We start from the raw sequence: 17,758 nt of genomic DNA on the forward strand, positions 1-17,758 counted from the left end.
ACTGGATTTGCAGACTATATTATCAAACTTTAACCAAGATCACCACCACTAAATGACTTTGTGATATTTTTGCAAAGAAATGTCAAACTTAAAATATGCTAATAATGCAAACACATCTGAAAATAAGAACATTGTCAAGTTGACACTTCATACTCATGGTGTGGGTTCCTTGTGGACCACCTTATGGGGTTAAAAACAATCACAGATCTAATAGATCAGGCAAGAGGTTGGCCAATGAGTGACAAAGTAATTGACTTTCAGAAGAAACTCCTGCTATAGAGAGAGAACATTTTGAAAACTGGTATTTGGAAATATTTCCATAGTTAAGTGATTTTTGTTAATGAAAACTGTGAAGGTGTGTCATGCACAATATTTTCCATAATTGAACAGTGAAAGAAACCTGGATACCTAATTTTCTGATTTGTTTAAATATCGCCCAGCAATGGGTTTTTATAGGACTCTGAGCCCATTTGTTGAGAATATAGGAATACAAAGTTTGCACAAACAAAATCAATGTCAAGCACACACAAGACAAGGTAAAGACCGAGGTCTAGCTGCTTCAACCTGTGCAGAGCAATGAGCCACTTTCAGACTCAGACAGTTAATTATTTACACGCACAGCAAAAGGAAGAATATGCCGACCTTGCATACTGCTAGGGCGTTCTAATATTCTTTGAACCCGAACCTTGACTTCCCTGAAACCAGGATTTTGTTGGGAACTGAGGCTGGGGGTGGGACAAATAAGTTTCATCAGCAACATGTTAGCATTCTACACCCTTACCAGTTTGCTTTTCTTCTTGTTGTTTGTTGTTGCTGTTGTTTTGCTTAACTAATCATATTTTTTCTTCTGTGACCTCACTGTAGTTACATAAGCTGCCTTTTCTTGGGGAAAAACAGCACTTTTGCCTCAGCATTGAGCACTCCCCGATTTGCAAATTGTCTCCTTTTATTAATGGTCCCCCTTTCCTAAATTATTAAAATGTGTCTTTTATTTGACAGAAAAAAATAAAAATCCACAAGTCCGTACTGATATATAGAAACGAATGAATAAATAAATGGGGGAAAAGAAAAAGCCCTTCCTTAAGGTAGAATCTCAATAATAAATGCAGAAATACTATGGAATTTTAAAAATCATCATTTGGCAATCTCTGTCATAATAATTTTTCAGGCAAGAATTATCAAAGGATGCTAAAACAAGTGAATAAAAGTACAATGAGAAGATATCTGCATAGACACAAAGTATCTCTCATAAAAGACGTATTAATTACAAAGGGGAAAAGAATAACTTTACAGTGGAGAAACCTGGCAGGCATGAGTTGAACCAAGTATCAAATCTATAACATCACTAGTAACAAGACAAGTCATCATGGAGTGTCTCCTGATTTGCTGCACTACTTCACTCTCTATTTTCTCCAAAAGTCCATAACCTGAGTCTAATCATATGAGAGCATCAACCAGATCATACTGAAGATCTTGCTACCAAAAACACCTGACCTGAACTTATAAAAAATGTCAAGGTCATGAAAGTGTGAAATTAAAGATGAAAGAGACATAATTGGATGTGGCATGTGGTCCAGGATTTTCCTAAAAATAATAATAATTGACTACTTAGCAAAACCTAAATAAGATTTGAAGATTATTTAATAGTACTGAATAAATATTAATTCCCTGATTTTTATAATTGTACCATGGTTATGAAAGAATGTCCTTATTTTTTTTTCTTTTTTGTCCTTATTTTTAAGAAATATACAGGGAAGTATTTAGGGGTAGAAACATACATCTGCAACTTATTTTCAAACCTTTCAGGGAAAATTATATATATATTATTTTATATATGAATATATATGTATATATAAATATATATGCATGTATATGTATATGATAAAAATGAATATGGCAAAATGTTAACCTTTGAGGAGACTGGGTGAAGGGTATGGGAATTCTTTGTACTCTTTTTGCAACTGTTCTGTAAGCTTGAAATTATTTAAACATTTTTAAAAAACTGATGATGGTGAGGAGGACAGTTTAGAGCAGACAAGTAAAAGAGGAAGATATGGTGGCTCTAGCCCAGGCTGACCAGAAGGAGGAGGAGATGGAGACCCAGTGGGCTGCACACACTGTCCTGACAAGTGAAACCCCACCTCCCTACAGGCAGAGGAAACAGAAGATATTGGTTCTTTGCTAAATCAGGGCTGGTTACCAGGCTGCAAATTCAATCCTTTTTTTTTTTTTCAAAATAAAGTAAACTATAGATTTTCCTGTTAGGACAAATACCCAGTTTTTCTAGTTTCTTGTCACATTAGGGTATCTCATCAAGGCCTTGATGTTCACATATGATGAAAAACTCCTTGTGGTTATGGCTGGATTTTAGAAACACACATCAGCTGAGCTGTTGTTCCTTTCTCTGGAACATGGCAGATGGAGTCTGAAGTGTACAACCAATGAAATGGAAAATGTAATTCTTTGTGTTTCTGTCATCTAGTGCAGTCACCCAGACATGTTCTCAGCAGAATGCCCTTTGTACAGACTTAAGGGTACAACCACAGATGTGCACAAAAGCCATTTTGCAAAAGTATACCAATCAGCATGAGCTAAATTGGAGGTGTTCAAATTGTATTTGAAATCAAAGAGCTGCTTACCTGTTAATATGAATCTTGCTGTGACTAACTGCAATTACCTCATTTAACCCTTCCTATCTTCATACCTATTATTTTAGAAAAGACATAATGAGAGTTCACAAAGTTTAAGCTTTTCTCCCACAGTCACCAAATGGTTGGTAGCAGAGCCTGGATTTGAAGCGAAATCTTTCTGCTCTTTCTAATACTCTATTTTATTTTCCCTGTCTTACTTTCTAACAGGAGGAAGCATCTGCCTCAGCAGAGGTTGACCTTACCCTCAGCTACAGAGATAGGCCCAATAACTCTCAGGATAACAGTCTTCCCCTTACAGGAGTTCATTCAGGATTGGGAATGCAACCTAATTGGAGCAAATAAAATCTATACAAAAGTTTGCTGGGGCCTTCTGGGAAAGGTTTGGGGAGTAGTTTTAGAAGCTAAGCCTTTTCTCCAGGCTGGACACTGACAAGAAGTCATGCAATAGACCTAGTTGCTAGTGGCCACCATCCTAGGAGACAAGTGTGATCTGCCTTAGGATGAAATGATGATGTGGATGGCAGAGATATGGAATGAACATAGGTTCCCAAAAACTGCTTCTATCCACTTATATTCTGGACCCCCTCTTGCTCTTACAAAGTCTCTGCTTTTACAGTTACTGCCAGTTCACTTTCTCTTTACTATCAATATCTCCCTCTTCTTTGACTATCCCCATTTGTGTTCAAATGTGCATTGGATTCCTTCTTATTAAAACAAACCAAACTCCTTCTACTCTACATTTTCTTCCAGCTATAATTGTCTGTTTTATTAGTTTCCTACCACTGCTGTAACAATATACCACAAAGTGTGTGGCTTAAAACAACAGAAATGTATTCTCTCACAATTCTAGAGGCTAGATGTGTGAAATTAAGGTGTTGGTAGGGCTATGTTTCCTCTGGAGAATCTGGGGGAGAATCCTTCCTAGCCTCTTTTCTCCGGTGACTCCCAGAGATCCTTGGCTTCTCTTGGCTTGTAAACGTATCACTCCAGTCTCCGTGTCTGTCCTTACATGACCTTCTTCTCTTGTGTCTATGTGTCCTCTACTCTTCTTTTAAGAACACCAGATCCTGGATTTAGGGCCCACCCTAATCCGGAATGACCACATTTTAACTTGATTACATCTGCAAATACCCTATTTCCAGGTTAGGTCACATTCACAGATACCAGTGGTTAGGAATTGAACATATCTTTTAGGGGGACACAAGTAAACCAAAAAAAGGAAAAAAAAAAAAAATGGAGAAAGATTGAGCTACAGATAGCTGGGGATATATTAAGGAATAATTAGGATATATCAAGTTCCTCTTGCAGATGATTCCTTCTTTAGATCTCAGAGAGACCTTTCCTGACCACACTGTCCCTGAGGACACCCCACCTACCTCTTCCCACACAGATAGTCTCTATCACACTCCTTATCTTGTCTTCATTATAGTTATCATAATCTGTGATAATAAAATTTGATTATTAGTGGCTACCCCACTAAAACGTTATCCTGAGAGAACAAAAGCCGTATGTCTTGTTCAGAGCTGCCTCCCCTGGGGCTAAGTACTGTGTCTGTCACAGAGTAAGGGCTCAATCAATATTTGTTGAGTTACTGAAAAAGGGTAGGTCAGTCCTCTGGAGAAGTCAGGAGATCTGGGTTCCTCTGTGAGCTCAGTCAGTCACTAGCTATATTGCTTTGTGTTTTCTCAATTTTAAAAGGAGTCTTCTTAGGGGAGGGGAGGTAGCTCAAGTGGTTGAGCTCCTGATTTCCATGTACGAAGTCCTAGGTTCATTCCCCGGTATCTCCTAAAAAGGGGGAAAAGGTGGGGGAAGAAGTCTTATTAAATGATTTCTAGAGGCTAATTTGTCCAGTCTTAAATGATATCTAAAATCCAGGATTCAAGCAAGGTGTTTACAAAGTGAAGGAAGATTTCTCTTCTGAAGTAGCAAGATTACCCAGGGCTCCTTCTTGAGAAGAAAGAGATGCCAGAAATATCTATTCCTTACATGACCATCTATTGCAAGATCCTCCCCTTCCTTTTTATTCCTTTTCCTCAGCAATTGTAAGCCATACATTTCAAAAGAATCAGGTTCTTTTCTAATGGGAAAGGAATCCTTTTTCCCACCAGGTGTCCTAATAACATAAGAGGGTCTCTCTCTCTGCTATGGCAACAACATAGAGTATATACGTATGTTTGTATGTGTATTTGTGGATGAGAAGATGAGCTTATATTGCATCAAAATATGTAATGCTGTGCATAAGAAAGCAGTATTGGGCATGCTTCTGAATTAATGACCTTAGCTTTTTATTGGACCTATAAACCATTTAGCTCTGATATAAAGCAAGAAGGGAGGGGAAAAAACAACGTAGATGTGGTTTACTTCTTTCCTCTCCCTTCCACCCCCAAGTGAGCTTGTTTTGTTTTCCTTTGAATGTGAAGTTAGTTTGGAAGGAGGGATTCATTAGTTTTTCCTTACCTACCAATAAACGACGACAAAGGCAGGCTAAGAACTAAAACATCAATAAAACAAGATCCTGAATAGAAAAAAAAAAAAGGAGAATAAATAATGTTTATTTTGTACAAAGCGCTATAGTAACGCGAGCATCCCCTAGAGGAGCAGGAGGGAGCCCAGCAGCAGCTCGCCCTGGCCCAGCGGGCGGCCCCGCTCCAAGCCGCGACCCTTGTCCTTGGCCTTGACACGCACCGCCATGCGGCGCACCTCGTCCTCCGTGAGCCCCTCAAAGCAGAAGTCCTGGTCCAACCCCGGGTTGCGACTCCGCCGGACCACGGTGCTGCGCTGCTTGCGCGCCTTGCCCGGAGGTTGCAGGACGAAGCTGACACGACAGCTCAGGGCGCGGGGCTCGGAGGCGCCTCCCGCCAGGCCCTCGGCGCGCAGCAGCCGAATGCGGAGGCGCCCGCTGCGCCGGCAGTACTCGGCGGCCAGGCGCAGGGCGCCGCCGGTGCGACCCAGAGCCACGGTGCCCTCGGCCTCCAGGCGCTCGGGGCGCGGGACCGGGAGTGACGACGGCGGGGACTCTGAGGAGGCCCGAGTCCGCGGCCCCGAACAGGCGTCGCGCTCCTCTTCGTCCCCGCTGGAGACTGAGCGGGCGCGGACCAAACCACGACTCCTCCGGGCTCGCAGCGCGCGGCCCAGCAGCCGGTCGGTGGCGCGTAGGAGGCGGCGGCCGTGGGACCGCGGGGCGAGCGCGTCCCGGGGCTGGGTAGAGGCCGCGGGGGTGGCAGGGGAGCTTCTGCCCGGAATTCGCGGGCAGCCCTGGGAGGCGCAGGGAACGCCTCCTTCGCCGCCCACGGTGTGGGCCCGGGGGCGGGGCGCGGGCCGGGCGGCGGGCGGCCCCAAGAGCGCGGCGGCGCGGGGATCCCCGAGGAAGAGTGACTCCTTGCGGCGGGTGTGCGGGCTCTCCAGCAGCGCGCAGAAGCCGTAGGCGGTGCGCGTGCGGGGAAGGTGAGGCAACGAGAGCGCGGCCTGCGAGCGTGGGTCCCAGTCGGTGCGGCCGGCGCTCTCGGCGCGGGGCCACAGGTCCGGCTCCGCCGCGCACCACCGAGGCAAGGGGGCGGTCGCCAGGGCCGGCGACTCGGGCGCGCAGGGCGCGGGCAACCGCGGTGGGATGCAAAATTCAGGGATGCGGTCGGGAGTGAGCACGTTGGAGAAGGCGGGCTCCGGGGCGGCGCTGCCGGTGGCCGAGGCGCGGAGTTTCCCGAGGAGCCCCATCCTCCGAGGCAGGGCTGGGAGTGGCGGGGAGAAGCGCTCCTGCGGGGATGAGAGGCTGCTAAGTTCTCGGCACCCGGGGCTGCCGGACCCCTCCCCTGACCCTTTGTACGGAGGAGCCCAGGATCAACAGCCAGACCAAAGGCGAACTCTCCCGCACCCACACACCCGTCCCGCCTTCCAGTTCATTGATACGTTAAAAAATAACAAACGAATAAATAGAAATAGGACCTTTCCCTGATTTTCAGTCACTTGGGACCTCGTTGTGAGCTCAGCGCCCTCGGCCTCCCGGTCCCGGCTGGCGCGCCAGCTTCAGCACTGCGGCGGACCCGCTGGCGCTGGTCTCTTATACCCGCAGCCTGAGCCCCGCCCCGCTGGCCCGCGGCCGGCTGGCAGCCCGCCTCCCAGGCCAGCTCCGCCCGCCCACGCCGGGAGCCGCGCGCCTCGCGCGCAGGCCTGCGGGAAGCTGCTCCAGGAGCCCGCACCTTCTGGTCTGCCTCGGGTCCTGCCTCCGTACACAGGCCTGGGAAAGAGAACGGTGACGCGACGGCGCCTGGTTGCCCTGCCAAGGAAGAATTGGCAGCCGAAAATGTTTGCTGCCTCTTGGAAAAGGTGAAGCGGGATGAGGAAACAGGAAGTTCCTCTGACTAGGAGCTAAATCCCATCACCGTGCCTGTGACCTACACGCCTCAGGGTTTCTGTTTTCCAACCCGACTGTGTACACCCACCATGTGCAGACCTACATGGTTTCCATGGTATTCGTGTACCAAGTTATTTACGCGTCTGTCTCCCTCGATTGGACAGTGGCCTCCGTACGAGCCCATGGCTTGGCTCCAGCGATGTTCTAAGTATTGTTCAAGTGGATGAATTAACCTATGCAGAATTTTCTGAATGAGTGAAGGCTCTGCTTGTCATCCTGATTGGCATATAAGATGGGGTCTTTGGCTCATGCTCTAAAAATAGCACCTGATGTTTCACTGCTAACCGCTTTTCGCTCTAGCTTGGTAAGATGCTAGTTGGAAAGCACCCTATAGAAAATCTAGGTTGCCTCTTTCCACCCCACCCTCCTCCTGTTTTCCAAGATGAGAAAGCTGGAGGCGCAGAGGATCTGAGAAAACTCCATAAAGATTAGATAGAGTTAGTGGCAGAAACTGTAACTAGTCAATGCCTGTTTGTTTGGCTATGCATATGATGCTTCCTGTTATCTGAAATGGCCTTTCTCTGCTTTTTGTCTTTGTAAGAACTACTTATTTTCCGCAATTCCCCTCAGACATCATCTCCTTTACCTAACTGTCCAACTAGAGTCCATCAGTCCCTTCTCATTCCTTCCATTCTCTAGCTATCACCGTTTTGGGAGTTAGCACACTGCTTTGGAATTTTTGGTTTACAGGTTTGTTGGCCCTGCTAGACTATGAGTTCCTTGAGGGCAGAGGCTAGGGCAACTCAACCAGAGTGGAGTGGGGAAACCTATTACAATTACATGTAAAATAAAAGTCCTAAGACCCAGACATTGAGTTTGCCTCCATCCCAGTTGCCATACCCAAGGGAAAAGCCAGGCTGTTTTATTCATCTTTTATCCAATTCTAGCACCTGGGGGTACAATACCAGGCAAACAGTAAGTGCTTAGTAAATATTTGTTGAATTATATTGTATTGAGCCTTATCTAGCACCCAGGTCTTATGACTGTCAGGTGTTTTCAACCACATAACTCTCTGCATTATTCTCTTTCTTTCTCACAAACAAATCTATGAGGTAGACATTTTTACTGTTTTCCGGATGAAAAACGGATGCTCAAATTAACAGACTTGCCTACGGTCATTCAAATTGTGACTCATCAAGGACATAATCCACATATCCTAAATTCTGGTATATTGTGGTTTTTTCCCCTAATTTTTCCTTTCCTCTATTCTTTCTTTCCTTTCTCCCTTCTTTCCCTCATCTATCCACTCAGCTTGATATAATTCACCAAATCTATTGTGTGCCCACCATTGCAACTTGTATAGCACATTATGTCCAGGAAGTTAACTCTTTTTTAGGAAGTTAATTTTTAAAAATCTACAATAAGGTATTTTCCACTACCTTTGCTTTGGAATAAACCCTATTATTTCTAAATCTTTTAAGGTAAGAAGAGTGTTCTCCCTCGGTTAATAAATGTTTGGCTTTCCCCCCCTTGATTGATTACTGTTTTACACTATGTGCTTTTTATTTATTTATTTTAAAAGATTTATTTATTTATTTAATTCCCCCCTCCCCCAGTTGTCTGTTCTCGGTGTCTATTTGCTGCATCTTGTTTCTTTGTCCGCTTCTGTTGTCGTCAGCGGCACAGGAAGTGTGGGCGGCGCCATTCCTGGGCAGGCTGCACTTTCTTTCGCGCTGGGTGGCTCTCCTTACGGGGCGCACTCCTTGCGGGTGGGGCTCCCCTATGCCGGGGACACCCCTGTGTGGCAAGGCACTCCTTGCGCGCATCAGCACTGCGCATGGGCCAGCTCCACACGGGTCAAGGAAGCCCGGGGTTTGAACCGCGGACCTCCCATGTCGTAGACGGACGCCCTAACCACTGGGCCAAGTCCGTTTCCCACTATGTGCTTTTTAGATGGGGCAAGTATGATTTAATTAACAGCCTCAGGGCCCAGGGAGCAGTAGCCATTCAGCCCAAGTCAACCTGTAGGCCAAGGCATTCCTGGGGTCTCCGGATCATTTTTCTGTGGTTCATCTGGCTAATCTGCTGGTTTGTGGACACAAATGGTCTTTACTAAAGCAGTGTACACCTGCATTATGTCCTGCAGCAGATGCCAGATCGCTTCAAATTAGACCTCAGTGAAAATGACTGTCACTCTCCCAAGGGCCTTTTGTGAGACGAACACAAAGAAATTTCATCACTGGGTTAATGACAGTGAAAGCAAGGCATGGATTTGAGTGAGTGTGTTACTCATACTTCCGTGTTCATGGAACAACACAAGCATGGCTATAAACACTTTCTATCAAGAGGGGTTCCTTTTGAGCATTCGTTTTCCATGTATCACTATTCCACAGAAGAGAAAGTAAGGTACAGGGAATTTCCTTACCCTGGGACAAAATCCAGCCAGTCATTCATTTAAACCCAGAGTTGTAGGCCATACCCACAGTTAGAAGTCAGATTTCCTTCCTGATTCTTAAATCAGTTGGGGAGAAAGTGGAAATCATCTCAGTAGAGATTGATTACTCCAGTTGTTTCATTGTTTTGTGCCTTGTGCCCACGGAAGGTCCACTACTATCTTGTATTCAAACTTTCAGTAATTGTTACTACAAGGAAACTATTCCAATAATACTATTGGCATTTACTGAACACTCACTCTCTATTGGATATGTCATGTTAAATGCTTCATATTCTTTATCTCATTTAATCCTGAATCAAGTCTATAAAGAAGGTGGAATAGAGAATAAACAACTTGTCCAAACTCTCAGAGCTAGTAAGAGCAGAACTGGACTCAAACCCCGGTCCATCTACAGCAGGCGAATTAGGGAATAAAGAGATGAATCTGGGACCTGGCAGAAAAACTGCCACCATTAAACACATGGCCGTGGATTCCCCACAAGAAGGCTACTGGAAGAACCTTGAGAGAACACCCATTTGGAACAGGATTTCTTCCGGAATCAAGGAGAAGCCTCAGATATTCTCAAGGGGCCTTATCATTGGGCCCTCCCATGAGATTGGTGGGTGGGGTAATCAATCAAAACAGCAAACAGCTGGGACTCCTCCCCTGTCATTAGCAAAGGGACAGAATAATTAACGGTTCAAAAGGCAAGGTGGACATTAAATCGATCTTTTTTCCCCTTTCCCCTTTTTCCCTTGCCCTGTTCTTGCCTTTTTCTCCCCCTACCTAGATCAACATGCAAGTAAACCTGGAGATTTGTAATCTGTAATGGGGAATTGTAGTCTGTAAATCAGCCCTTTATCTCTTTTCAGTCCCTTTCCTCTCTACCTGGGACGCATAATGTTTATTTTCTCCCATTTCTCTTCTTTCCATTTCTTAATAAATTACTGGCCTACCCAAACTGGCTTGCACTTAAAATTCATTTTTTGTAGCTTAGCCAAGAACCTAGAGAAAATCCGGCAAAACTTCTGGCTCATTATCCTTTGTGTGTATAACCACTTCCCTCTAGTACTTTCCTCAAAGCCGGTTTCTCCTGAACTCATCTCACGTGAATGTGACCAGATAAGAGAGAAGCCCTTGTTCAAAGGCCTTGACTTGAAACTTACATACCTTACTGATTTTATGAGACCCTGATATATTAAAGCTTTGACAATTATGAAATTGTCATAAGCAGGAAATCACAAGTAATGATAATAGTACTATACAATTGTAAATTGAATCCCTGTCCTCCCAGGAAATGTCAAAAGCAGGAAATCACAAGTAATGATAACAGTGCTATACAATTGTAAATTGTCCTCCCAGGAAATGTATTCATTCTCTTTATTTACACCATCCCTTGTTCCAAAAAAGATATTTTGATCAAAAAGGATTTTGATAGGCAATTTATCAACCACTATGGCCTGACCTAGTGAAAATGTTAAAGACCAACAATTAAAAGAATAAAGAACCCTAAATAAGGTCACAAACTGTCCACACCTATACCTCTGGAATGGGAAGGGCAAAGTTGAAGGCTTGGGATGTGAGAAGTCCTACCGCAAAGCCTCCCTATCCAATAGCCAGTGAAGAACCAGCATGACTGTCCAGTGGTATGTTGTCACATCCCTTTTATGGAACAAAATGCAATCATTGAAATCATGGATAATCATCATCAAGAAAACTGCAGCAACACAGAAAGATGTCTCCAATGGAATATTTAATTAAAATAGCAAAATACAAATTTGCATACTCCTTAACATCACAATTGGGTAAAAATGTGGTTCCCTAATGTCCAAACCTGGAAGGGAATATAAAACATTAAAACAGGTGTGTTGGGGAGGTGGCCTTGTGGGTGAGTTTCTTTTATTGTTTCCTTTTTGGGCCTATTGAAGTCATTGTTTGTTATTATCATTTTATACCCAAGTTCATTGAAAACTGGTATGAACAAGCATACAAAAATGTATACAACCTAATCACATAACGTAAGATAAAAATAAATATGCGAACAAAAGAAAGAAGAAAGCTGAGGGTGGGCGAGATATGATAAAACCAGAAATAAGGTTAGAAGGGAAAATGTAGTCCTATGGCCCTGCTAGAGAAGCCGAGGGTCTGGCTTCAGAAAAACTGAACCTGAGTTCTAGTTTGGCAATCTACTTTTTCTGGGTCCTTGAGCAAGTTACTGAACTTCCAGTATGCCTTATTTTCATCCATAATTTGGGAAAGATGATAATCCCTTCTTGAAAATAAAATGAGAAACTGCATGTGAAGTTACTTTGTAAACCATAAAGTGTAATAATTCCCTCACTTTCCCCTTACCGGGGAAACTATGCCTTCCTTGTACACCTCTCCCCACCACATACACCTCCCATCTTCCTTCAAGACGCCTATTCATCCTTCTGAAAATCTGTTCAAATTTTGCTTCCTCCTGAAAGCCCTCTCCAACCACTCAGACTTGGTTATGTGTCCCTTTTCTGTAATCTCTCTTTAGAGTGAAAACAGAGAATGCAGTAAATTTTGGAGTCTATCAAACTTAGGTTCACAGTCTTGGCTCTGCCATTTTCTACATGTGTGACGTTGCTCAAGTTAGTAAAACCCTCCGAGGGAACTATCTTAACTATCAAATGAGAGCAACAGTACCCATCTATTACCTCTGTTTTGTGAGGATTAGACACAAGGTATAGAAAGACCATAGCACATAGTAGGGATTAGAATTAAATTGGTGCAAAAGTAATTGCAGTTTTGCATTGTTGAAATTTGCCTTTTGATCTTGGAATACATTCTTAAATAAATGTGGTTATGTTACACATCATTTTAATGTGCATTTGTTGCTTTATATTTTTTTGCTAATGACTTATTACTGGTTGTTTATTTTATATTTATTTTAGACTGGAAATGATGTTAGACAGAAGGCAAATTCGAGCAATTTTCATATTTGAGTTCAAAATGAGTCATAAAGCAGCACAGACAACTCATATCAACAACACATTTGGCCCAGGAACTGCTAATGAATGTACAGTGCAGTGGTGGTTCAAGAAGTTTTGCAAAGGAGACGAGAGCCTTGAAGATGAGGAGCATAGTGGCCGGCCATCGGAAGCTGACAACAACCAATTGAAAACAATCATCAAAGCTGATCCTCTTACAAGAAGTTGCTGAAGAACTCAACGTCAACCATTCTATAGTCGTTCGCCATTTGAAGCAAATTGAAAGGTGAAAAAACTCGATAAGTGGGTACCTCATGAGCTGACAGAAAATTTTAAAACTCTTCATTTTGAAGTGCCATCTTCTCTTATTCTATGCAACAATGAACCATTTCTTGATCAGACTGTGACGTGTGACAAAAAGTCGATTTTATACTCAACCAGTGACAACCAGCTCAGTGGTTGGACTGAGAAGAAGCTCCCAAGCACTTCAAAAGCCAAATTTCCACCATCAAAAGGTCATGGTCACTAGTTGGCGGTCTGCTCTCGGTCTGATCCTCTATAGCTTTCTGAATCCCGGCGAAACCATTACATCTGAGAAGTATGCTCAGCAAATCAATGAGATGCACCAAAAACTGCAATGCCTGCAGCCACCATTGGTCAACAGAAAGGGCCCGATTCTTCTCCACGACAATGCCCAACCACATGTCACACAGCCATCACTTCAAAAGTTGAACGAATCGGGGTACAAAATTTTGCCTCACTCGCCATATTCACCTGACCTCTCGCCAACTGACTACCACCACCACTTCTTCAAACACCTCGACAACTTTTTGCAGGAAAAACACTTCCACAACCAGGAGGATGCAGAAAATGCTTTCTAAGAGTTCTTCAAATCCCAAAGCATGGATTTTTACACTACAGGAATAAGCAAACTTATTTCTTGTTGGCAACAAGGTATTGATTGTAATGATTCCTATTTTTATTAATAAAGATGTATTTGAGCCTAGTTATAATGATTTAAAATTCACGATCTAAAACCTCAATCCCTTTTGCACCAAACTAATAAATACTGGTTATTATTACTAAATAGTTTTTGAGGGTTAGGTTTCCCACATTAAACTTTCAAAATCATTTAGTTTGCTAAAGTACATTAAGTCAACTTTGTAAGTGTAGCTTTTGAAAAATAGCTTTTGAAAACTGTGTGAATCAAATTTAAAGAAAAACTAGTTCCTTATCCACACTAAAGAACTACAAAGAATTGCAACTACTTAATATTATAATTAAATGTTGATTGAGTTACCAAATGAGAATCAAGGTTAATCAAATAAATATCCATTTTTTTAAAAATCAAGCAGCTTTTTTTTTTTAATCCCCCCACCCCCACCTGTGCTCATTGTCTGCTCTGTGTCCATTTGCTGTGTGTTGTTCTGTGTCTGTTTGTCTTCTCTTCTCATCTTCTTTTTGGAAAGTACTGGGAACTGATCCTAGAAACTCCAGCATGGGAGAGAGGCACCCAGTTGCTTGAGCCACCTCAGCTCCCTGGTTTGTTGTGTCTCTCATGGTCTTTCCTCTGTGTCTCTTTTTTGTTGCATCATCTTGTTGCATCGGTTCACGATCCAGGCCAGCTCTCTGTAGTGTGGGCCAGCTCTCTGCAGTGTGGGCCAGTTCTCTGTGGAGCAGGTCAGCTACGCCTTCACCATGAGGCCCTGGGAACCGAACCCAGAACCCCTGATACGGTAAACAGGAGTCCAATTGCTTGAGCCACATCCGCTTCCCTCAATGTCCATTTTTGTAGAATAGGTGTGTTTGGACTCTGGGACTTTCTATCAGTTATCTTTTCAGACAACTGACTTGTCTGATTTGTGGGTCATCTTCTAAAGGTCTTTAACTCATTAGACTCTTCTTTGATGTTGGGGAATGGTCTTCATTATGTTGATAAAATGTGCACAGGACTTTTAAGCATTTTCACAGATAATGAACCTATTTAGTCCCCACAACAATCATATCACTGTTACGCTCATTTTACAGATGAGGAAATAGCAATTCAGAGGCACTAAATATTTCATTCACTATCATACAACTAGCACTTAGCTGAGAAATTGCTCAAACTCTGGCCTTGACCCCCAAATCTTTTACCAAAAACGATTTCAGTGGCTTATCATCCAGGCTATCTATAAAATATACTGGAAAGTTAGTTTCTTAAATAGCAAGTGTATCATCTCCTTCTAGGTACTCTCCTCTGCTGTGGTCCACCTTGAAATGAAAGCTGTTAGGCAGAGTATTGGCCGTTCTCCTTGCTGACTGTGTCCACCTTCACTTCACCCTTGTCACCTGCATTCCCATCTCTGTGTGCACTCCTTCCAGCGCTGTGCTAGTCAGCCTCCACTGTCACCTCCCTTCAGCCTGTCCCCTCCCCACAGCTCCCAGAAGGAATTGAAATACAAACCTGATCAGGTCACTCCCCCACTTCATAGCCATCTGTCTATGGGGTCCCATCGCCTTCAGGACAAAGGCCAAATTCCTTTGCTGGGGTTCAAGCCCTTCTCCTCCTATATCTCCAGCCTCGCCTCCCGCCATCCCCACCATCCTGCTGACTTCAGTCACCAGCTCGCTGTTTCTTTAAAGCACTAAACAGCGTGCCTTTGCCTACACTCTCCCTCTGCCCGGAGAGCCCCCTTTCATCTGCCTTCATAACTTCTATTCATTCTTGAAGACTCAGTTCAGGGAGCGGATGTAGCTCAAGTCATTGAGTGCCTGCCTCCCATATACAAGGTTTGGGTTTGATCCCCAATACCTCCAAAAACAAACGAACAAAAGACTCCATTCAAACATCACTTCCTCGTTAAGACTTTTTCCTGACGTCCCCAGGCTGGCCTGTGCCATCTGCTGTTACAGATGTGATAGGGTATTCATCTTTGAATACCTCACAAGGTATTCACATTGTTTATTTAGCTGTCTCTTCCACTGAACTCTTCGAAGGAGCAGACTTGGTGTTTCACTTCCATACCCCAGCCACCTGTGCAGGGCCAGCGCATAGTAGAGTGACAAATGTCTGAAATTAGACACAATCTTACACTGCTATTTAACTGTTTTTCTTTTTTCTTTTTTTAATGTACTCATGTATCTGATCTTCTCAAGCAGATTTTAAGTTCATTTGAGGTTGAGGATCAGTTCTTCCATCTGTCCTCCACCCCCCTTTTGAGAATTACCTTGATTTTTTTTTCTTAAAAAGGAACCAGGTAAGGAGCTAGTGTCATCTTTTATTTTTCACTCTAAGGAAGTTAGTGTATTGTTTCCCGTGGTACTTGTCTTAATAGAAGTGCTGTTGCTTAATTCAAGTACGTACACTCTCAACAAGGTCACTTGAATCTCCTTAAGTCAAAGAGTCTTCTAAAATTTCATGACGTAGGCACATTTGTGCTGTTAAAGTGATCTATGATACCTTTATTTTAAACCAAGTTCTTTTTTTTTTAAAAGATTTATTTTATTTATTTCTCTCCCCTTTCCCTCTTCCTTCCCCGCCCTGCCCCAGTTGTCTATTCTTCTGTGTCCATTTGCTGTGTGTTCTTCTTTTTGTCCACTTCAGTTGTTGTCAGTGACACGGGAATCTGTGTTTCTTTTTGTTGTGTCATTTTGTTGTGTCAGCTCTCCATGTGTGCAGAGCCATTCCTGGGAAGGCTGCACTTTCTTTCGGGCTGAGCGGCTCTCCTTACGGGGCACACTCCTTGCGCGTGGGGCCCCCCTACATGGGGGACACCCCTACGTGGCACAGCACTCCTTGCGCGCATCAGCACTGCGCATGGGCCAGCTCCACACGGGTCAAGAAGGCCCGGGGTTTGAACCGTGGACCTCCCATGTGGTAGACGGACGCCCTAACCACTGGGCCAAGTCCGTTTCCCTAAATCAAGTTCTTGATATAGCATTAGATTGATGGACATAGTGGTTAAGGATTAAAACAGCTTATCCCTTTCTCATGTGACTGTCGGGAAAATAAACTGCTCTGGTCTTGATCCCTGACTAATCTCTTAATCCTAGTTTGTCACTTATTTAAATATGTCCTTTCTCTATGAACAGCAACTCAACTTTTATTTTATTTTTTATTTTATTTTTTTATTCATTTTTAAATAATATTACATTCAAAAAATATGAGGTCCCATTCAACCCCACCGCCCCCACCCCACCACTCCCCCCACAGCAACACTCTCTCCCATCATCATGACACATCCATTGCATTTGGTAAGTACATCTCTGGGCATCGCTGCACCTCATGGTCAATGGTCCACATCATAGCCCATACTCTCCCACGTTCCATCCAGCGGGCCCTGGAGGGATCTACAATGTCCCGTAATTGGCCCTGAAGCACCACCCAGGACAAGTCCAAGTCCCAAAAACGCCTCCACATCTCATCTCTTCCTCCCATTCCCCGCACCCAGCAGCCACCATGGCCACTTTTTCCACACCAGTGCCACATTTTCTTCGATTACTAACCACAATAGTTCATGAATAGAATATCAGTAAGTCCACTCTAATCCATATTCTATTCCTCCATCCTGTGGACCTTGGATTGGTTGTGTCCATTCCACATCTATGTGAAGAGGGAGCTTAGATTCCACATGGATGCTGGGTGCAATCCTCCTGCTTTCAGTTGTAGGCACTCTAGGCTCCATGGTGTGGTGGTTGACATTCTTCAACTCCATGTTAGCTGAGTGGGGTAAGTCCAATAAATCAGAGTGTAGGAGCTGAAGTCTGTTGAGGCTCAGGGCCTGGCTATCATATTGTCAGTCCAGAGATTCAAATCCCCTAGATATATCTTAAACTCCAGCAACAACTACAATTCCAGTAAAGTAACATGAAAATCTTGTGAAAAGAGATCCCATCTGTGTCCAGCTCCATCACGCAGAAACACCAGCTCCAAAGAAGGGCCAACTGAGATGGCAGTGAACCCCACCTGCCATGACCATAGAACTTGTGGGTCTCTTTAGCCCTCAAAAGAACCAATACCTGGGTTTGTATCTACTTTATCTGTCTCTGAGACTCTGCTCAGGTGTGCATAAGGGCAATCCTTCTGACAACCTCCAGACTCTTTTTCAGAGACTCATAGCCATATAAACTCATTTCTCCTTTCCATTTCCCCCTTACATTAGGTCAAACAACATTTTAAACTCCTGTTATTATAGGTAGACAGGGATATTCTGCTGGTCCACGTTGAACCTTTAATTCAAGGTCATTTTCTAGTTGCATCATCAGCTGGTACTTGGTAGTGATCCCTCGGTGCCAGGGAGGCTCATCCCCGGGTGTCATGTCCCACGCTGGGGGGAATGCATTGCATTTACATGCTGAGCAACTCAACTTTTAAATAGTCCTTTCT

The 17,758-nt window shown here is 43.8% G+C and overlaps 1 protein-coding gene and 1 long non-coding RNA gene across 2 annotated transcripts; one reads left to right on the top strand and one right to left on the bottom strand.

Moving 5' to 3' along the window:
* Positions 1-5,175: 5,175 nt before the first annotated feature.
* C2CD4B (C2 calcium dependent domain containing 4B) lies at positions 5,176-6,723 on the bottom strand. Its single transcript, XM_004469640.4, has 2 exons — positions 6,591-6,723; positions 5,176-6,401 (listed from the first exon to the last, which is right to left on the bottom strand). Exon 2 carries the CDS (start codon positions 6,360-6,362, stop codon positions 5,241-5,243), a length of 1,122 nt encoding a protein of 373 aa, XP_004469697.1. The 5' UTR covers positions 6,363-6,401; positions 6,591-6,723; the 3' UTR covers positions 5,176-5,240.
* On the top strand, positions 5,997-13,737 carry LOC139438714 (uncharacterized). Its single transcript, XR_011648438.1, has 2 exons — positions 5,997-6,095; positions 12,355-13,737. It is a non-coding gene; the product is annotated as an uncharacterized lncRNA (long non-coding RNA).
* The last annotated feature ends 4,021 nt before the right edge of the window (positions 13,738-17,758 follow it).

This window comes from Dasypus novemcinctus, chromosome 3 (genome assembly GCF_030445035.2).
Source record: "Dasypus novemcinctus isolate mDasNov1 chromosome 3, mDasNov1.1.hap2, whole genome shotgun sequence".
Lineage (NCBI taxonomy): Eukaryota > Metazoa > Chordata > Mammalia > Cingulata > Dasypodidae > Dasypus > Dasypus novemcinctus.

Bases quoted from the DNA above. Each gene is read 5' to 3' on its own strand.
- C2CD4B (XM_004469640.4), bottom strand. From the start codon at position 6,362: ATGGGGCTCCTCGGGAAACTCCGCGCCTCGGCCACCGGCAGCGCCGCC.